Genomic DNA, 22,785 nt, shown 5'->3' on the forward strand with positions numbered 1-22,785 from the left:
TGTAGAATTTTGCAATCCTAGAAAATTTCATTCCTTTTAGTGTGAACTATATAATTTCAGACTGAAGGATTGAGGAATTTAACTATCATTTGCAAAGGCAAAGGAATCTATTCCATTAGAGTAAGGAATAATGGTAATCCAAGAAAAATGACAAAACAAGCATTTCAGCTTCTGTAAACTCTATTTTACATACTTTTTTTTCTTCCTTTAACAGAGTAGGTGAGGATCATGAGGACATTATTGGATTATGTTTTGGGGAGTTTTCCAGCTAGAAATTGCTTTCTCTGTTCTTTATTACAAAGGCAAGATAGCATGATTTAGAAAACTGATGTAGGAGCAAGATGACCTAGGCTCTTATTCTGCTTTTGCCCTAACTTGATTACCGTAGATAAAATATTGGTGTCCTTTCTATCAGTTATCTCATCGACATACATGACACATATACCTAGAAGAATAATGTGGGGGTAATAGAGATAATGTATTAAATGTTTTGAATTCCTAAAAAGGTAGAAACTATATAAATAAGATATTAATGTTATAGGAAAAACATCTATTACTTTGAATCCATTAATGGTATCTTTGAATTAATTGTACTAACATACTTATCAACTTTAAATAACTATATAAATGAATTATTGAAGATAGAACTAGAGAATAGATCTTCATATTTATGATACACACACACATATTTATATTTTTACATACACACACAGATTCGGGAAGGGGTAGGGGAAGAAAAGAGAGAGGGGCCCAGAGGTATGATTTAGAATTTCAGAGTCTTTGCCATTGAGAGTACAAGCTCTGGTCAGTTCCACCAAGTTGGAAAGGTTTTGAATATGGACTTTTAAGTCCATACATATCTGTCATCATCTGTCACTCTAGGACTATCCCACATGCAAAGAGGTGTGTAACCAGAATATTCCATTAGGATTTGTGAACTAGAGGAAAGTCTTTAGTAAGATTTTTAAGTTCCAATTTTTTTTTCTTTCTCCCTCCCTTACCTTCCCCCTTCCCAAGATAGCAGACAAACTGATAAAAGTTATACATGTACAACCAATTTAAAAAATATTTCCATATGAGTTATGTGGGAAAGAAAACTCAGAACAAAAAGGAAAAACTACAAGAATACAACAACAATAATAAAAAGGTGAAAATAGTATGCGTCTATTCACATTCAGCATCCATAGTTCTTCTCTGGATATGGATGGTATTTTCCATCTAAAGTCTATGAAATTGTATTACTGTCTGGCTAAGAAGAGCTAAGATCATCACATAGTCTTGCTGTTACTGTGGACAATAGTTTCCTGGTTTTACTTATTTCACTCAGCTGCAGTTCATGTAAGTCTTTACAGACTTTTCTGTACAGTCTTGTCTTTAATAAATCTTTTGTATGATGATTTAAAGTTTACAAGTACTTACCTCAAAATAAACTTGTAATGTAGATAGCACAAATACCATTGTCTTCATTTTACCCATGAAAAAACTGATACCTAGAATTGAATGTCTTCTCATGCCCTGATTTTTGTGCTACGTCTCTTTTTCTTCTGCCATTTTTTGGGGATAGATAGAGCTGACCATCCACTCTGATTATCTTTGAATTGGCATATTTCCTTTTGCTTTGATTGTAGATCATGTCTCAACCTTCTCATCACATCTCCTCTCAGATCATCCACCTGCCTATCCATTTTTCCCTTCCCTAGTTATCACTTCCCTATTTGTGTTGTTTTCTTCTACTATATTATAAACTCCTTGAAGGGAACAGGCATTTATTAAGCACTTACAATGTTCTAGACACAGTGCTATACACTTAGCAAATATCTGATCTTCATAACAATCTTTTGAGTATTATTATCATTTCCATTTTCAGTTGGGGAAACTGAGGCAGACAAGTTAAGTGATTTGCATATGGTTACAAAGCTTGGAAGTGTCTGAGACTAGATTTGAGTTCAAGTTTTCCTGATTCTATGTCTAGGGCTCTATCAATCTAGCTGACTTCCTTGAATTTAGGGATTGTCTCTTTGAATTTGTATCCCCAAAACTTAGTTCATTGCCTGTCATAAAAGTGCTTCCTAAATGTCTTTTCTTTCATTCATATATTCATTCAGCTCAAATTACTGTAGAGTAGTTTGATTTTAATGAACATAGACTTTATTCCTTGAATGTAGGTAAATCCTAAACAAAAACAACTAATTCTATTTCTAGTAATACCTTTGTTTCTTTGATGAGGAAGAGGTTAGCGACCTTGGTCCTATTCTTTTAAAAATCACATTTATCATCTTTCCACTCAGAGTTCTTTTAGTCCTGACATCCTGGGAACAATTGAAATAATTGTTGTCATTTGCCCCTGTGCACTTGGAAGTTAGTGTGCCTTCTGCCTTTTTGAGGAGGGGCCTGATAATCAAGAAAATTCCAATCAGAGTCTTTTGTCTAGGACTTTCCTATCCTTAATTGATAGGCTGCTCACCATAAAGTTTCATATAGTATAATGAAAAATATCAGTGAATTCAAGTAAAAGTTATAGGTTTCAAATTCCAGTTCTGCTTTTTTCCTCTTTGGGACTTTGAGAAAATCCCTTTCTATCTCTGAACCTTAGTTTCCCTAGGTTGTACTCAATGTGCTCTAAGTTCCTTCCTACTTGAAATCCTATGATCTCAGCTGAAGTACTGTAACCTAAATTCAATCTTTCCAAAGTTTTTTCCTATAATATGATGAGCCCCAAATGCTACCCTCCTCCATCTATGTGCATTTACTATATCTGTCTTGTGGTTAATTGTGCTAGAGGGATAGTGTGTCTGAATTATACATTCCAGGAAATATTGGTAATATCCTCTCACACACACACATACACACGCATACATGGAACTTTGGCTTTCTCTAAAGAGAAAAATCAGTTAAGAATGACTCAAAGACCTCATTTTGGATCGAGAGCCCACAAATTTCCTTTGAGCAACTGCAGCTGTTTACAGTGGAGTTTGCTACTTCTTTCATTACAACCCATACCAGCCATTGCTGTCCATTTTTGAGTAATTCATTCTGTCGGATGATTTTCCACACATAGAGCTTTTTAAAAGTAAGTATCTGGTGGGCCTCCATCAATCTGCAGGACACTTGCTTTCTTTTATTTAGCCTTGTCACATCCAAAAGAGAACCATATTTTTCAAGAGAAGTTGTATTTCAGCTCTAGAGAGGCCCACATATTTCCATGGTTTGCCTTGTCTGAATAATTGCAGCATACTCCTAAGACAGGAGACCCAGTGTTTAGGCACCTGCCTGCCTGATTGAAAGACACAAAGAGAAGCAATCAGCTTCCCAGACACACTTCTAAAGGAATTGAGCTTTCAACAGAAACTGGAGAGAAAGTTGTCACCAACACCTATGCAAAACGTTGCATAAATAAGAGGCCACTTCTGTCCTCTTCTCTCTGATATCTTCTTCCATCACCTAATAGACTGATTTAAAATGCAAAGAAAGTTGCCAGCAATCTTCCAGGTTAGATAGCATCATTAACGTGTCTAACCCCTCTGAGCAGACACCCCTCCTGCTGCACTCAGATTGGAAGAGGGACAGGGACAACAGTGACTAATTACACATCTACACGGGCTCAGAATTTCCCAGTACCACTGATGGGGTCACAGCATTGTCACAGCACAGTTCTTTTAGAGCAGGGCTGGATGCAGCAACCTTGATCCCACAGCTGCAGTGCAGCATTCAATTCTGGTGCCACATTGTAGGAGGGACATTGGCAAGTCAGAGCCTGTCCAGACATTGACTAGATTGGGGGAGGAGACTGTAGATGATGCCGTACAAAGATTAATTGAAGGAACTGGAACTGTTTAGCCTAGAGAAGAGAAGACTTGGAGCATGATGTTATTATCATCTTCAAATATCTGACAACTTGTCAAGACTTTATTTTCTTGGCTCTGGAAGGCAAAACCAGGACCAGTGGGGAAGAAGTTATAAGGAAGCAAATTTCAACTCAGTGAAATCTGGTAGGATTTGGGAAGTGGAATGGGTTTTCTCAAGAGGTGGTTATATCTTATATCGCCAGAGGGTCTTCACACCCAGGACAGATGGCCGCTTGTTGGGGCTCCACCTCAGGTGGAGGTAAAAGTTGTTGACCTCTGGAATCTCTTCTGACTAATTTCATATTTTAGTAGGATGTGGAGAGCCCTAGGGTTTGAGTCAAAGATCTGGTGAAATTTGGGTTTTGCCCCATTATGTAGTCACATGACCTTGGCCAAGATGTTGCTTCTCTTGGCCTCACTTTCCTAAACTGTCAAATGAAGAGATTGGACTCCATGACTTTTAAGGTCCAAGAATTAGATCAATTCTCCTATAATAACCTGTCATTGTTTTGGGTAAAAAGGTTAACAACAAAAGGTAAAATTACCTAAATGGGAGATGGCATTAGTATTTGTCAGACAGATGGGGATGCATGAGCTCTGTGACCTCAAACCAAGAAGCATAGGAAATCAGGCCACACTGCACAAACAAAAACATTTCCTTCAAGTCCTCGCAGCCCCAAGTCCCCAGGCTGCCCCTATCTGAAAACAATAAAGCTGGTGAGTATGCTCACGGCAGATTGCCGTCCTGCTCTTCCCATCCCTGGGGAGGAGTTCTTTTCACAGAATCCCAGCAGGAAGATGGCTAGATTCACACTCCTATATTTCCCCTGGCCTCTTAAGAAGGTTAGAGATGAAGTGCTGGAAAAATCCCTTTCCCTAGAACAGCAGAACATTCTTTTTCTCTGGAATCTATTTGTGTGATTTCTTTTGCCAGATCTTGGGCCTAGAAGGTTTAAAGTACAGCAGTTCTCATTTAATGCATAGGATAACTTTGATATGTCTTTTAGATTTGTAAGCACCTTGCTCAAGAAGCTTTGTAATATAGGGGGAGAATTTCATGCTTGAATTAGACATTGAATAAAGAGATATTCCAACAATTAGAGATGGGGAGGTGGAGGAGGGTATATTTACCAGAGGACAGAAGACAGGCTGCCCAAATGCAGTTTCTAGGGAAAACAGGATGAGATTGGCCACTATGAATTGTACAGTTTGGCAGGAATTTAGAGGGCATGAAAGGGATATAGTGTGAAATGAGGTAGACTAGAATCAGATTGAGCAGGGCTTTGAAGGTCAGGCCTAGAAATTTGTATTTTATCCTATAAGTTGTAGAGAGCCTGATAAGATTGTTGAACTTAGATTTGGAAAGAATCTTGGAAAAGAGATCATCTAGTCCAGTTCTCTTATTTTACAGATGAGGGAGTTAGAGACTCAAAAAATATATTTTTCAAAGAGTTAGGCAAGGAAAGGTTTTAATTTCATGAAAAAAAGTGGGTATATTAGTTTCTTGTTTCATTAGACTGACATTCTTAAGGACAGGGACCAGATCTGACTTTTTTTGTAAACCCCAGTACTTAGCACAGCCTGGAACACAGTAGGCACTTACATATTTTAGCTGACTTAACTGTCACAACTGCTGTTTTGAATTCCTGCTTCAGCAGCTAGGGCACTTTTTAGATTAGGGAAAGTATCTGGATATTTTCAGATCTTAAGAGATGATGGTTCATTAACAAAAGGATCTTCAGTTTATAATAGACATTGTAACAAAGATCATAGAAATATGAAAAACACTAAGATTAGTAGAGTATTGATTATTTATTATAACTGGAGTTCTTAACCTTTTTTGTATCATGGGTCCCTTTGGCTTTCTGGGAAACCTATGGATCCCTTTCTTGTTTTTAATGTAATGTAATGTTCTGTTTCTCTCTAAATTGGTAAACGTTCTCTGGGTGCAGGTCTCTTGGGGAGCTTCTGGAGGCAACCTTAGTTTCAGTTCACTTCCAATAATCCCAAAATGCAGCCAGGAATTAAAGTCCGGATCCTTTATTGTGTCCTTCAGAATCCTGAATTTTTTTCTGTGCCCGGTTAGCTTTAATTGTTTTTAGTTTTTAATTGAAGGAAATATTAATTTCACTTAGAGTTTAGTGAAAATAAAGATATATTTTTTTCCCATCTGGGGTCAGGAACCCCTAGTAATTTAAGGGGTCTTTGAACCATAGATTAAGATCCTTGGTTTGTAAATTCTTATCTTAGTGGTGGCACTGTAGGCTAGTGGAAGGAATACCACACCAGGTTGAGATATTAGAAGGTTTGGGTTTGAATCATGTTCTCCTACTTATTAACCAGCTCTCTTTGAACAAGTCATCAGACCTTTTAGGCCTCAGTTTTCTTATCAGTAAAATAAAGGGACTAAACTGGTTTTAAGATCCCTTTCAGGAATGAAAAGAGTGACAGTGAGGTCTAGATTGGAGAACCATAAATAAAAAATCTAGGGGTCTGATCGAAGATCTATTAGGCATGTAAATAGTACTCTTCTAGGACTTAAAGCAAGTCAGTAGGAAAAATACAGAGTCTAGGAGTCTAGGAAAAATAGACTCCTCTTTATAAAATGTGCACTGAACAAAGTATAATAACACATTGCAAGTATCATCTTGATCACAGAGTTGGGGATTGGGAGATCTTGGTTTGCTCCAGTTCTGGCATTAAGTGATGTAATCTTGGTCAAGTACCTCTCCAGTCCTCAGTTTCCTTCTCTGTAAAATTGTCAGATCATTCTTAGCATGCACTTCATAGAGACATTGTGAAGAAGGTGTTTGGTAAATAGTAAATGCCAAACTGAAATCTTTGGAGGTATGTAAGTAACCCTGGGCTTTAGAAGGAATTGCCAAAGATGAAGCTTTCCCTGTTCATTGTACCTAACTGAAAGGGATCTATCTCTCCCTTCCTTACTTTATTGTGACATTTTGCCTTGATGGCTACTTTGAACTACTTCCAAGTAGTTCTTCCTTGCATCATAGTTCATTAATTGACTGGCTTCTATTCTCTTAATAGAAAACCAGGATTGTGAGGGCACAGATGTATCTTTCCCTACCTTAAATGTGTACCTTTCTTTAAGTGTAGTAAATAAAAAGTATTTGCAAAATTGGGCTAAATATGTATTTTAGCACCTGATATAGTACTTTGCAATTTAATTTATTTGAATCTGTATATATTAAATGCTTGTTTTGTATGAAACATTATGATGGGAAAGACAAAAAGTATAAGCACAAAGTTAATACCTAATATATATTAGTTCTAATGCTGTTTTCCAATGCTTTATCACACACGGGCTGCATGGGGTTCTTACAGACCCTCCCATTGGTATTAGGCAAATAATGGTAGTGGTAGTAAAAGACTCTCAAATATGGTTCTGGTGAAGAATCTAGATATATCCGATGTCTGAAGGCCAATTGTCAAAGTTGTAGAAGCTCATTATAGACTGATACAGATTTTTCCCATAACATTTCTCAAAGACTATGTAGTAAGCTGCAGATGGAGTTGCTCCCTTGTCTTGGTGAAAAAATATTCTCCTATAACACAGTAATTTAAAATATTATATTCCCAATATCTAGCATGGTGCTTTGATACAAGGTGCTATATGTATTCATGTCTGCTGTAGATAAAGCACTGTGCCAGGTAGCAGGGAAGATATCAAGTTTGGACCCATAGTAGGTGCTTGGTAGATATTAACTGAATTGAATTGAAAACTTCTTAAAGTCATTTTTCATAAGTGTAATCAGAAAACTATTTAAAGTTGAATGTTCTTCCTAATAGCTATCTTTTGAAGTCATTACGTCTATGTGTGTTGCCTTCTCTTCCTTCATCACCTGGTAGATAGCTCTATGTACATTTGTCCTACTGATGTGTAAATAATAGGAAGCACTTATCTTACCGTGGGGACTCTTGTCTGCCACGTGTTGGGAGTGGGGCGTGCCCTTTGCACATTGTTCCAGGGGATATGTTTAAGAAGTCCAGGAAGGTGTCTGTCTTGGATGTATCAGGAAGACCTAACCAGCAAAGTTTGTCTAAACAATGCCTCACCCTGTGGCCAGGGCCAAACCTGCTGAGTGGTTAAAACCTTTGTATTGTGTCATGGGGGATCTCTGACCCTAACGGAAGGGGCTGCTGTATTCATCAGCTGGCACTACGCCTGGAGGGTGGACCCTGTGCTGTCTGGAGCCCTTCTACATTCAGTCTGTGGAGTCCTTTGGAATGAGGGGGACACTATCCCTGCTGTACTCTGCCCTGGTGTACCACCACACACCTTCCCTGTGCAGAACACATTTGGATTGGTATTTTTACTTTTAAGCACAACATTTAAGAAGGGACACTAAGAAACTGGAACACTTTCAGAGGAGGACAGTTAGCATGGAGAGAGGGCTTGAGATGATAAGAGTAACAGGTTTTAGAAATGGAATTAAAAGTAGAACATTTCTAGACCAATCAAAGCATGGTATTTTCACCTTTTTGTTATTGTTGTTGTTGCCTTGCTTTTTTTCCTTCTTGTGATTTTTTTTTTCTCCTTTTGATCTGATTTTTTTTACACATCATGACAAATATGGAAAAAATGTTTAAAAGAATTGCATAAATTTAGCCTATTGCTCTCTTGGGGACAGAAATAAGGAGAAATAAGGGAAGGAGGGAGAAAAATTTGGAACATACAGTTTTACAAAAATGAATGTTGAAACCTATCGTAACATGTATTAAGAAAAATAAAATACTGTTAAAAAATTATCTATTCCAGAGCTCCTTTATTTAAAGACAAGAAACAGGGACCCAGAGAGGTAAAGTGAACTTGATATAGATTGTAGCTACATAAGGATTTGAGCTCCTTTGATTCCAAATCTGATGTTCTTTCTGCTATATTATTCTTCCTATCATTTTACAATATCATAGGATGACAAATTTAGAGCTGAAGAGGATTTTAGAGACCATTGAATCCAGCTTCTTCATTTGACAGATAAGGAAATTGAGGTCCATATAGCTAAAGTGACTTGCTGAGGGTTACCCAGCTAGTGTCTGCAGCAGCATTTGAACTCGGGTCTTCCTAGTTCCATTTGTAGTATTCTGTCCTCCTGGCTGCCTCATTGAAAGATCTGGATTAGGAATAGTGGCCCACACTTAAGGTTCCTGTTATTGGGGAAGTTAAGGTTAGTGGATCACTTAGTTGTAAGAATAAGACTAAACCAATTGCATGTCTGAGCTAAATTTGACACCAGTATTGAGGGCCCATCTGTCTTAGTTCAGGATTAAAGTTGCCCAGAAAGAAAAGAGTGTATCAAGGCTCTCGTGCCCATCATTGGTGGAATGGGAGCCTGGGAGAGGTGGGGAAACAATTAAAAAAGAAAGAAGAGGAAAAGATCTAGTTGAAGAGAACCTTGAATTTGAAAGTTTGGAGTAAGGGCAATGGAGAGCGACAGGAAAATGGCGAGATCATCTTCAGGGACTATATATACTATTACAGGGAAAAAGAATTCTGTTTTAATCCAAGGGGCAGAACTGAAAACTATCATGACTACATTCACTGCTCTTTGTACTATATTCTGTGCTCTTTTACCATGTTCCCTTCTTTATGCTGCTACTGATCAATTCCTAATTATACTAGGTCTTTGATTCCAAGATAATTTTCTATATCATTTTGCTAGGTTCTTTCATGGCTTGTATTGCAACAGAAAATAAATCATAACAAATGTGATTGATAAAATGCTTTCTATACAATAAGCACACATATATGTATATGTATGTATGTATATATAAAATTATGTTCTATGAGCATCTTCCAAAAGCCATTAACATCTATTCTAATCTTTTTCAGACTATTCATTTTCTGCAGTTTATCAAACTGTATTTGTACTGTAGATCTTCAGTGGTTCTCATGATGGCTTTTAATTACAGGTTGGGTATCTATGCTGTTTGACCAGACCTGGATGGGGTTTTACCTCATTCATTTAAATTAAAGATTCTCTCACAATTTTTTCTTCCCTAATTTTACTTGACAGTGTTACTTGACAACTAAATAGCAGTAATAGTAAATATTCCAGAATATTTATATCAGAATATGTAGGAGAGAGGGAATACTCTTTGCAAATAAGAGAAAGTGTGTGTGGGGGAACTTAAGCATAAATGAAGGAATTTTGATCAGGGTATAGATCTCAAAGATTGAAGGAGAAGAGAATATTCTAAAAGAGAAAAGTCATAAGAAAGGTTATAGAGTTTACATTGTTCATGGTTTGAAAAGGGGAGGAGAAGAATGCCTGTATGACTTGAACTGAAGGTGTTTATATTCCCCAGTAGAATGTAAAATTCCTAGGGGGCAGCTAGGTGGTGCAGTGGATAGAGCACTAGCCTTGAAGTCAGGAGGACCCGAGTTCAAATGTGGTCTCAGACACTTAACACTTCCTAGCTGTGTGATCCTGGGCAAGTCACTTAACCCCAGCCTGGGGGGGGGGGGGAAGAATGTAAAATTCCTGAGGGCAGATACTGTTTTTCCTTTGTTCTTTATGTTTGGCTTGCCTCTCACAATATTTTAATCAAAACTTATTGGATTGAATGGATGAAGCCCTTGAAATGATGTGAGAAACAAACATGTCTCTAGTTTCTAAGGGCATTGAACCCAGCAGTTTATAGTAGTAGCTTCTTCCCTAGCAAGAAAAATGCTAATATCCAGGACCACCTTTTAACAAAATTATGAAATATAAGAAAAAGTTATCTTCAGTATTTGATGTTTTTGCCATTTTACTCCTTTGGGGGCTCTGTGATTGATAAAGGTTAACAATCATCATCAACAGGTTGGAAATGATTGACTTAAGCCTTTGTAAAAATTTGAGTTATTTGTGCCTTATTTCATTGCCTCTAATTGTGGAATAATGATGGTGGTAGTGCTGCTGGTGGTGGTAGTGATGATAATATGATATTAGCCTTATGGCACTTTACAATATTGAAATTATATTTACAATCTTTAGCTCATTGGAGTCTCACAAATATCCTGTGAAGTAGTCAGGGGCAAGTAGTGTTTTTCCCAGAGATTAAATGACTCCCCAAAGTCACATAAGTACTGAGTGATGGAAGTTTAAGTTTAGTTTTAGTTTAAGTTTAAATGGCTTCCCACTGACACAGATTATTCATAATGTTCTTCCTGGCATTACAATATGATTAAGGTTTGAGTTTGTTTTTTTGGGTGGATCAAGTTTCAATTTTCATGCTCCTTCTTTGTTTCTTTTACTTTGCCAAAAAATCGAACCTGAAAGAAGAACATCATTGGTGATTTTTCATTAATTGGATTGAAAATCACGAAAGCAACATGAGCTAGTCCAAATTCTTAAATTACTGACATGGTAGTTAAATTCCAATCCCCCATTCAGCTCTGGGATTCATATTTTTTTTACTTTGAAAGTGTATTCTGTCTAGAACCTAAAAAATATTCATTTAGGCACAATTTAGGTGCCTAAATGTATGTGATTTATGTATAATGCTCTCTTCTTCCCTTTCTCATGCATGGGGTATTCTGACACACAATTCTCTTTGTGGCATATTCTTTGTTCTTCAAAATGCTCTCTTTTCCATTGTTCTTTAAATTTCTTTAAACTTTTAACAAGGAGATTGAATGGGTTGGTTTAAAGGAGGGGAGGGTAAGAATGTGGAAGCATAGGTATAGCAGCATACAGGAAGAGATACCCACATTGTATCTCACAGGGAATCTTAAAAAATCATACATCTTAAACCCATGAAGTACAATAAAGTACTATTTAATGAGCCAGGTGCTCTGGGAATGTGGACTCTGATCTGTTTGGAGTCCAATTCTGCCACTGACTAAGTTGTATGATATTGGAAAAATAGCTTAACCTCTCTTAGTCTCAGTTCCTTATTCTATAAAATAGGAGTACTAGTTTTTGTACTTACTCATCACAAAAGATGATTGTGAATAAAGTGAAGTATAAGCTGTAAAGCAGCCTTATTTAAAAAAAAAAACAAACACTGCTATTAAAAAAAAAAAAACCCACTGATTTGGACTGGTGACATCACTGGTATAGGGAACTTCTACAGAGAGAACTACCTGCACCAAAGCAGATCAATAACACATCTCTAATTCCTAGCCTTAGAGAATTGCCTGGAACACTGCTCATGGTGACGGCCAATATGTGTCTTAGGCAGGATTTGAATCCAGCGCTTCCTGACTCTAGGATTGTTGTCTTTCCACTATTTCTCCCCACTTTTCTAGTTCTGCTGATCTGCTTTACCTTATTCTGATTTGTATTATAGCTACTATGCAAATGTATAAACATTTATTTCCTCTTTTTTAGCTTGTTAAGGGTGGAAACTGTACTCTTCCATTTTTGTGTCCTCTGCAATAGACAAGGGATTTTATGCATATATCAGTGCTTAATAAACCACTGTTAGGTTGAGTATAGTGCTTTAAAATTTACAAAGTGTTTTTATGTCCTGAATAAAATGTTTGATCCTCCAAATATCCTTGTACAAGAATGCAAATATTCTTATCTGTGTTTTAAAAAATGAATCACATAACCATGAAGAGTACTCACAAAAGTCACCCACACCCACTCAAAAAAATCTCTTCTTTCATATGACAAATGGCTATCCAATCTCTGCTTGAACCTGAGACTCAGAGAGGTCATGGGCTTTTTCTAACATCATATAGCTCTCCAGATTTTACACTAATCCCAGTGTTTCTGTACCTGGGCATGATCAGGCTTTCTAACTCATTATTTTTCTCTTTTCAGCAGCACCTGAAATACAGTAACAAATGTTCTTTTTTTTTTTTTTTTTTTTTTTTTTTTTTTTTTTTAATGTCCCTCTGCCCTCTTTCTTTGTTGATCAGAGTTACAAGGGAACACAGAGAAATGTTGGTCAAGCTTGCAAAACAGAATACAAACAAGGCTAAGGATGCCCTAAGGAAAGTACGGACCAATGCAATGAATAAACTGAAGAAATCCAAGGATACAGTGGCAGAAGATACAATTAAACTAATAGAGAAACAGGTAATTGTTACTTTCGCATCAGCACATAAATGTATATAAATTGTACACAACAATGTTGTCTATTTGATGTCATATGTTAAAAATAAAAATATAGAAGTAATGTTAAAATATTGCTGGAAGAGAGTTTAGAAGCCAAGATATCAAATAAAATATTAACCATGGAATAACCTGGAAGGGACCTTGAAAGATGACCTGTAGTTTAGCACAAACTCTTATTAGCATTCCCTTCCCTACCCAGTTAGAAAGATAGTTCTATTTTATCCAGCATTTGACAGTTTGCTTTTTACACACAATAAGGTCTAATAAATGTCTGTTGTATTGCTTTATTATAACTATAGGCCCTATCTAGGTATTGTTTCTGACTTCTTAAAGCCTATTTCCTCATCTGTAAAGCAGTGATCTCCTCTGAGATCCCTTTTAGCCCTCAACCTGTGATCATCTATAATTGCGAATTGTGAACTCAATCTCTCTGTGTAAAGAAGCTCACCACCACTATAAGATTGGCCACTAGATAATTAATTTTTTGGCCAAGGAAGTTCAGGAAGATAACTACTAAATCATGGAGGAATTTTGATTTTTCTTGGGGAATACCCACAAGGGTGAAATCATAGATTTTTTGGAAGTATACCTTTGTTTTTAGTTTCATTTCCTCTATTCATCATTTAAAACATTGAGCTGGAGTTTTTGTTGATGGCACAGAGACCAGCAATAATGTCATCAAAAGGCTTTGGTTCTTTGTGGAAAAAAAAGTATTGCAAATCTCTTTCGAAATCTCCTTTATGCATGCACAAGTTTTAATATGAGGATAATATTAGTTCACTTAACAGTTTGAATTTCAGTAGCACTTTATAGTTTAAAAAAAAAAAGTATTCTCTTTATAGTAGACCTAAAGTAGGCAATACAAGGATTACTATGTCCATTTTACAGGTAAGTAAATTTTGACACAGAGAAGGGGGGCTGACAGTTTTAAGATCCTATAGCAAATTAGTGGAGGACCTGGGACTCCAATTCAAGTCTTCTCACTCTTACCTAGTACCCTTTCCACTACTTTGTGTTACCTTTCCAAATATTGTCTGCTGTAGTATTTGGTCCTCCACAATGAAGAGATTGCCTTTGTTTTTCGAGAAGAACAGTCTACTTTGGGTTTATAAGAAAGGAAAGTTCTAGACTTCTGTCCCTATAGATTTAGTTTCCCTCTCTTCCCTCCCAGTCTCCTAGCCCCTTGACCTGGCAAAGCTGTGCTGAGTGAGGACTGAGGTCCTTCTCTGGCTCCGACATCTGCTGGCCTTCTGTTTTATCTTCGATCTGTCCTGCTGCTGAAACAGGCCTGCTAAACATGAAAGCACTTGGCAGCTACGGGTGACGTCTTCGGCCAAGAAGCTTTCACTACAAACCTTTCAGAGGAGTGAAGCCACTCAGAAATAAACTAACCATGTTGCCAGTGGGGACGGAGAAATAGTACACTGTCAGTGTACTAGCTGCTGGGAGATTGAGAGAGGAAAACTATCAATTCAGGGTGCTGGAACTCGCCTCAGGGGCTGTTCCTTCCCCTGACTCCCAGGCATGCTTGGGAAAGGTAGTCTTGAAAGCTGACCTACTTTTATAGAAGACTTCAGATGGCCTACTCTCCTCTTTCTTTGAAGCCAGCCATGTGCCTGAGGCTGGACCAGCCCAGAAAGACCTTGGGGTCCTAATCCTGAGGACTCAACTCCCCCAAAACTAATGCCACCTAATTATTTGTGTGACTTGGCACATCAGTTTTCTTCTCTGGACCTCAAATTCCTTACCCATAAAATGTGGGTTTTAGACTAGTGGTCTCTGTGGTCCCTTGCAGCCCTGTCCATGGAAGCAGAATTTCAGAGTTGGAAGGGTCCTCAGTGACTTTGAGGTCCCACCCCTGCCACAAAAACTCTCCTCCCCTACATTCGTGTTGTGAGCTTCCCTCTAGTTCTTCCCTTTTCTGTTCCCAGCAGCCTCAGGAAATTGTGGGGGCGGGGAGAAGAAGAGAGGAAGCACTCTACCCTAGAGCCATCACTCCAGGAGAGCACAACAGGCCCTTCCCTTGCAGTTAGGGAAGGGAACTTTTATTTCTGTCCCAGATCAACCATGGCTTGACTGTGTGCGACCCTGGACAACTTGCTTTGTGCCTCTCTGCTCCACTTTCTTCTTCCATAAAATGGGGAGTTATCCCTGTCCTGTTTCATGAAGGTGTTAGGAGAATTAAATGAGATAGTATTTGTAAAACTGCTTTGGAAAGTACAAAGCACCATATAATAATGTAACTTTGTATTCATTCTATAAGCAAAGATTAAACTATGTTTTTCCCAGCCCCTAGAGAACTATTTAGTCATTTAATCACATCCAACTCTTTGTGAACCTATTTGGGGTTTTCTAGGCAGAGAGACTGGATTCAGAGATTCTGTCGTTTTCTTCTCCAGCCCATTTTACAGATGAGGATAGGAGGCAAACAGGGTTAAATGACTTGCCCAGGGTCTCACAACTGGTCTGAGGATAGATTTGAATTCAGATCTTCTGACTCCAAGCCCAATGCTCTCTCCACTGTCTCCTAGCTGCCCAGTTAAGCACATAGTGTGTGCCAAATTGTGGCCTTGAGCTCTAAGAACTTATGTGACTTTTCTGAGATCACAACATCAGCATGAGTTACAGGTAGAACTTGATCTCAGATTTTCTTGGTTCTGTGGTTATGTCCATCCATGACATCATATTTTTTCTAGGTGTTGAAAATTAAATTATAGAATGTATGCCAGATCTTAGGGGTAGAAGAGTTGGGAATAGCAATTAAATTAAGTCATTTCAATAGATGTTTATAAGTACCTACTAGGTACCAATCATTGTTGGGTGCTAGAGTTGATTTTGGTACAGAAATAATGATGATGTGGTCCCTGCCATTTTAACATGATATTAAATAAATATGTAATTCCATAAAGTAAACTGTTATAGGACAAAAATAGAAAAGACACATGAAAGTATGAAGCTAAAGGGTAGAAAAGGTCAATTATTGTTAATAATAATAGCTAGTTTTTATATAATGTTTAAAGTTTGTAAAGTTTATAAATATTATTTCATTTTATCTTTATAATAACCCTGGGAGCTAAGTGCTATTAATGTTATTCCCATTTAACAGATGGAGAAATTAAAATGGAGGGAAGTAACTTGTTTAGAATCACACAAATAAATAAGTATCTGCGGCAGGATTTGAACTGAAATCTTTATGAGTTTACTGTGCCACCTAACTGTCTACAAAAGCTGTTGAGATAAAGAGTAGAGGTAGGGGAGAAAAGGTCAGGGAGAGCATGCTTGAGGAGGCAACTTTTAAGGTGGATCTCAAAATACAAGATGGTATTCTCATTCTTGCTGTCCTCCTGGAACCAGCCCACATGTCATGTTCTCCCAGAAACCTTAACTGCACTCCCTCCAGGGAACTTCCTCAGTCCTCACTGAGTTCTTTGTTTATACCTGTTGACATAATTGTCATATCACATTATGTATGTAGGTCTTATTCTGTGTGTATGGAAGCAGCATGAGGTACAAGAGAGGATGCTGGAAGCCTAGGTTCTAGTTGTCTTCCACACTTTAGAGCACATTCCTTTATCATGGTTTTGACAGCTATAAAATGGGAGTGATCACGCTGAACATTACTCACCTCACAGGGTGATGAGAAAAGCACTCTGTAAATCTTAAAATAGCAGAGATATCAGAGCTATTCCACCTCCTTCAAGATTGTAAGCTCCTGAATGCCAGAACTTTGCCTTATCTAAATTCAAATTCCCTCCAGTGCTCACATAGTATTCTTCAAAATGGAATTGAGTTGAATGGAGTAATTTCTACTAAAAGACAGATGGAGAAATAGAACAGGAGGGGAAAAAGCAGAATTCCAAGCAAGCTGGCCATGGTCCTCTTTGGCCCACGATGGCATTCTGGAATATGGATGGGATAGAGGGAAGTGCTGATTGGTTGAGGACACCTCCTTAACCTTACATCTGTTCCTCTCCTGCCCTCCAAGTTGTTTCCTGCTTCAACATTCCTGCATATTTTCTTAAGAGCTCTTCACAATGTCAGAGCCTGGGTACTGAGGTACTGAGAAGCAGCGTATCATGTTATTAGAAGGTTTAATGAGGAAACATATTAAACAATTCAATTAAGTATTAAACACTTTCTGTATACAAAGTATAGTGCTGAGTTATTAGAAAAATAAGGTATGGTCTTTGTTTTCAGTAGAGATTATAGTCTAGAAGGGGAATATGTCAAATACACAAATAATTATAACATTCAATAATCCAAAGTAAATGTATCAGAAAGCTGGAGTCAGTGCTGCATGAAATTTGAGATAGATAAAGGTCATTATTATTTAGAGTAGAAGTGGGATAGGAAGGCTTTCTGAAGGAGGTGACATTTAGGATCAAAGAAAACTCTGTGTGTGTGTGTGTGTGTGTGTGTGTGTGTGTGTGTGTGTGTGTGTGTGTGTGTGACCATGAATGTGTTTTTGTCACTGGATATAAATTATCTGGGAGTCACTATTATATAGTAGAAAGAGTGTTGGCTTTGGAATTAGAAAGCCAATTAGAAATCCAGACTCAGCTACTTCCTGACTGACTTTTGGGCAAGTCATACTCCCTGGGCCTCTGTTTCATTATCTGTCAAAATAGAAGATTAGATTATATACTCTCTGATGTGCCTTTCAACTTTAAATCTGTCAGCCTAAAAGTGACCTGCTCAAAATCAAACAGTTACTATATGAATTCAGCTGTAATGAGTCGATAAGAATCATGATAGGTGCTAGTTAGGGAGGGAATGCATTGATACCCCTCTGCATTCCAGCTGCTGAGTACAACATGAGCAAGGCATTGTACTGGGGAAGTGCAGAGCTTTTTGGGGAAACAGGGGAACCCTGCCTGGATGTAATGTAGAGTGATGGAGGGGAGATGAGACTTGAGAGAGAAAATGGTACCAGATTTGTAATGCTCTCCTGATCTCCTCTCCCCTACTCCTCTCCTCCTCTACGCCAACAGCTTTTGTAGACAGGTGGCACAGTGAACTCATAAAGACATGAATTCAAATCTTGCCTCAGATACTTATGTTTGTGACTCTAAACAAGTTACTTCCCTTCATTTTAGTTTGAATTTTAAGGTCCCCATCCAGCTGTAAAGCCTGCAATCTTTAAGACAGTATCTTCTAGAATTGCAGAGTTGATTCTTGAGTCCTTCAAGACCAATTTAGTGAAACCAGAGTGTTTCCAGGTCACACTGATCTGGAAAGGCTTCCATTAAGGGTTTTCCATTGACTGTGTGTCTTCTTTGAGAATCAGCTCAACTACGGATATATCCATCATCTAATTAGTTATAGGGTGACAAATTGTTGTCCACAGCAACTTTCCTAGACAATGTCCTGATGGGTACAAGGGCTTGCATCCATAGCAGTGGAAGAAGTGTTAACACTGATAATCAAGTCATATATCCTTGCAGTAAATTATACTGTTGTTAGTAATAATGCTAACCTAGGAATTCAAGGGTAAAGTATTTTTCAACTTGGTAATATTAGGGAATATTAGGAAAAAAATATTCTGGTTTCAGGTTTCTTGAGGTCTTAATCTTTTATCTTCAGCATGTGATTAAATATTGGGAGAATTATTAGTTTGGGCACATCCTGACTAATGTCATTGGTTCCTTGAAAACAAGTTATTAGGTGGATTAGTAATGTAGGGACAATAGGAAATATATTCTTGGTAATAGTCTTTGAAATTTAAAATCAAAAAGGGAATTCTATACGGTCAAAAAGAATCAATGAAAATAGTGAAATAGTGCACTAATCACTGGGTATCCAAAGAAAAGAAATATAATCCATTCTTTTAAAGAGCTCACATCTAATGAGGGAGATGACATGTAAATAACATAGTTATTTATGAACATATAAGATACATTCACAATAGAAGAAAGTTAGTCTTTGAGGTGAAGGAACAAGCAGAATAAAACTTAGAGGAGTTTGAAAGCCTATTGAATTTTCTCATTTTTTATTTCCTCTCCTGGTAGAATCTCTTGCCCTTAGTTCCCCTATTACCCTTTTCTTCCTACCTCTCCTTGTCTTTATCCTCCTTTCCTCTCTAAATGTAATTTAGTTGATCATTCAAGGAATAGTTATTAAGCACCTGCTCTCTTCAGGAGCTGTGAGAAATAGAAAGGTTAGGTAAGATACACACCCTTCAGACCATATAGGATAAGATACACACACAGGAATTGCTAATGTACAATATGTTATATTACGTGTGAAGCACTATGGGAGGTTCAAAGTTATTTCTAATTTTTTAACCTCTCAAGGTCATTTCCTAAAAGGGGGAAGAAAGGCAAATAACAGGATATGTGGTAGATGGGGAGGGCACAGAACATGTAGGGTTCCAGTTTGCTTAGATTATAGAATAAGAAGAGGAAAGTAATATTTACATATTACATAAGGCTGGAAGGCAATTCATTTAGTAGGTAATAGGGAGCTACTGGAGAGTTTGAGCAGAAGGATGGCCTCACCAGATCTGTACCTGGCAATTCTATAAAGAATGAATTAGAGGGGAGAAAGAGTAGAGGTGGGAAGGATTGTTAGAAAAGCATTGCAATACCTGGGTATTATCATCTGGGTAGGCAGATGATATTAGAATAGAGCAGTAGTTCTTGAACTTTTGATCTCATTATGCTCTTAAAAATTATTGAACCCCCTCCCCAGTACTTTTGCTTTTATGGCTAAATATATTAATTGATATTTGTCATATCAGAAATCAAAATGTTTTAGTGTTATTATGCAAATAATTTCGATCTCACAGACCCCCTGAAAGGATCCTCAGGGGTTCCTAGATCACACTTTGAAAACCACTGGAACAGAGAATAATTTTATCGGGTAGGATCTCTTTCCTCTTTTCTCTCTAGGGAAGGGTGGGGCCAAGTGTGGAATGGGGCATGAGGAATGATATCTCCTTTGGACTTTACTAGCAACTATATTCTTTTTCCCTTTCTTTCTTAATTTTCTTTTCTTTTTTTCTTTCTTTCTTTCTTTCTTTTTTTTTTTTTTTTTTCTTTTTTTTTGCTGTGGCAATTGGGGTTAAGTGACTTGCCCAAGGTCTAGGAATTGTTAAGTGTCTGAGATCAAATTTGAACACAGGTCCTCCTGACTTCAGGACTGATGCTCTGTCCACTGTGCTACCTAACTGCCTCTGCAACTACATTCTTTTTTTTTTTAATTCAGTTTTATTTTATTTTTGATTTCTAATTTTCACCTTTTGCCTCTCCCATCCTGAACTGATGAGAAGGCAAAAAAACCAAAACTCATTACAAAGATGTATTAGTTATGCAAAACAAATTTCTGTGTTAGCCATGTTCAAAAAAAGAAAGAAAAAGAATGAGGGAGAAAAAATGTTTCATCTGCATTCTGATTCCATCAGCTCTCTACTGAAATGAATAGCATGTTTCATCTGAGTCCTTTGGAATTATGATTGGTCATAGTGTGCACTAAAGTTACAAAGTCTTTCAAACTTAATTATTCTTACAATCTTTGGCAGTCATTTTTAAATGATCAGACTTGATGCTCTCCACCAAGCAGAGCACATAGACAGAAGGAAAAACAGGATTAGACGAGAAATTCAGATGGGGTTAAATTTCCACATATTCCTACTATTATCCCCAAATGACATAGGTTGGTGCAACATCACATGAGCATCCTTGTATTGGGGCACTGAATTTGCCCAGTATTGAATTTCTTATTCTGTCTTGCTACAGATTGGACAAATGGCTGATGACACAGCAGTTGAAATGGACAAGCACTTGGCACAGAAAACCAAGGAACTCCTGGGATAAGAAAAGCTCCTGACGAGGCTAGCTATGGGAAGCCTGCAGAAGCAGCTGTGTCCTAGGCTGTTGTTTAGGGCCAGAGCTTTGGAGCATTGCAGTTGATTGCACTCTTCTCTCCTGGGCTTTGTATGTTACTTTTAGGAGGTGTCATTTTTGGGTGTCTTATTCAAGCCAAAAGATTCTTTTCTGTCTCCCCCCACAGCATCCACTTGTATAGCACTGGACCATTACAACTCTTCGCTGACCTTGATGTTTAATGCTGGGCCTATTAGCAGGGGCAGCCTCCACTAAATAAACACTTATAGTAGTGAAATATACCCTGTTGGGCTTAGTTTTCTTTATTTTGATGTTCCAGAGGGAGCAGGAATATTAGTAAATTATGACTATCTCTGTTTTCTGCTAAATATTACCTCAAGGAATATTTAATGTTGGGCTTATTTTCTTCCTTTTGAATGTGAAAGTGGGTACATTTCATACCACTAATCGTTTCTGAGGTTGAACTCCATGTTCAATGTTGGGAAATTTTAACTGTAATTCATGTTCTGAAGCCAGGCCTCAATATTAAATGCCTCTGTATTTTGCCTGTTGTGGGTTTTCATTGATGAATTAAGTCTAAATAAAATGAAATAATTGAAAACAACCAACAAGGATGAAATCTTTCATTTCCATCTCTTCTCACCCATTATAATATATTTGACTTGTTCCAGTAACTAAAAAACAAACCTCAAAACAATTGTAGAAACCCTCCAGAAATTTAGTTAAGTTAGAAACATGGAAATAGAAGATTTTAGGGCTGTAAGAGACATAGAAATAACATACAGAGAAATATTTCAAGACAAGTTAAGTGACTTACCCAACTTACTGAATCTATATTTGTCAAAGGATATAATTGTCTGGGGAAAAACAAGAGGCTCAAACTTGAAATAGAAACGTTGAGTCTCAGAATCACTAACTGGTAGAACTGAAAGGGTCCTTAGAACATACAGTGTTGAACCTGAAAATGAATAGAACACACATAATGCAAATATCATAGAATGTAGAATTACAAGGGAGATTAAAATGCATTGAATTTTAGAATGGAACAAAATCTTAAGAGCCACAAGGTCGTCAAGTCCAGCTCCTTCAATTTTATAAACGTGGAATCTCAGAGAGTTTGGGTGACTTACCTATGATTACACAGCTAGGATATATTTGAGGCAGGATTTAAACCTGGGTCACATCATGCTACCTTTCCATGGAGCCCACCAATCTTAAGGCAAGCATTTCTTTCCATAGTCCACATGATAAATGCTTTCCATTTAATGTCACAGCTCTAATTTTGTTCCTCCTAAAACGATCTGATGTTTTTAGTTACTTGTAAGTTCATATGAATCAGCTGTTTTGATATGGTAGCCAAAAAAAGCTAATGAAGTCTTATATTATATTAAGAAAAGCACAGGGGGCAGCTGGGTGACACAGTGGATAGAGTACCAGCCTTGAAGTCAGGAAGACCTGAGTTCAAATCTGGTCTCAGACACTTAACACTTCCTAGCTGTGTGACCCTGGGCAAGTCACTTAACTCCAATTTCCTCAGTGAGAAAAAAAAAAAGAAAAGAAAGAAAAGCACAGTGTGCAAAGTGAGGATGGTGACAGTCCTGCTGTTCTTTGCCTTAGTCAGACCACTTCTTCACTAAGATTCCTACTTCTGGGTTGCCACATTTCAGGAAGGAGAGTATCTAGAGGAAGCTGATTAGGATTGTGAAAGGGTTTGAGATGTTGGCAAATGAACAGCAGTCAGAGGAAGGGGGTGGATATTTGTCATAGAGAAGATGGAAGTGGAAATGGAAAAAATATAGTTGTCTTCAAGTATCATGTGGAAGACAGATTAGATTTATTCTGCTTCTTATCAGTGAGGGATAAACTTAGGTTTGATTCAGTAAAGAACTTTAAAGGACCAGAGTCATTCTAGAGTTGAATGGGTTGCCATGGATGGGAGTGGGTCTTATCTTAAATCTTCAAGAAAATGCTTGATGTTACAGAGGGGGTTCCTGGTCAGGATTAGGCTGGATTCTTTGGCCTCTG

The 22,785-nt window shown here is 37.6% G+C and overlaps 1 protein-coding gene across 2 annotated transcripts in view; it reads left to right on the plus strand.

Moving 5' to 3' along the window:
- The window catches only part of MRRF (mitochondrial ribosome recycling factor), a 52,562-nt gene extending 31,198 nt beyond the window's left edge, over positions 1-21,364 (plus strand). For both annotated transcript variants that reach the window (XM_074292987.1, XM_074292989.1), the window contains exons 6-7: positions 12,718-12,877; positions 20,653-21,364. In XM_074292987.1, the coding sequence (XP_074149088.1) occupies positions 12,718-12,877; positions 20,653-20,730 (238 nt within the window). In that variant the 3' untranslated portion in view covers positions 20,731-21,364. The remainder of the gene's footprint in view (positions 1-12,717; positions 12,878-20,652) is intronic.
- Positions 21,365-22,785: the final 1,421 nt, after the last annotated feature.

This window comes from Sminthopsis crassicaudata, chromosome 2 (assembly GCF_048593235.1).
Source record: "Sminthopsis crassicaudata isolate SCR6 chromosome 2, ASM4859323v1, whole genome shotgun sequence".
Classification (NCBI taxonomy): Eukaryota; Metazoa; Chordata; class Mammalia; order Dasyuromorphia; family Dasyuridae; genus Sminthopsis; species Sminthopsis crassicaudata.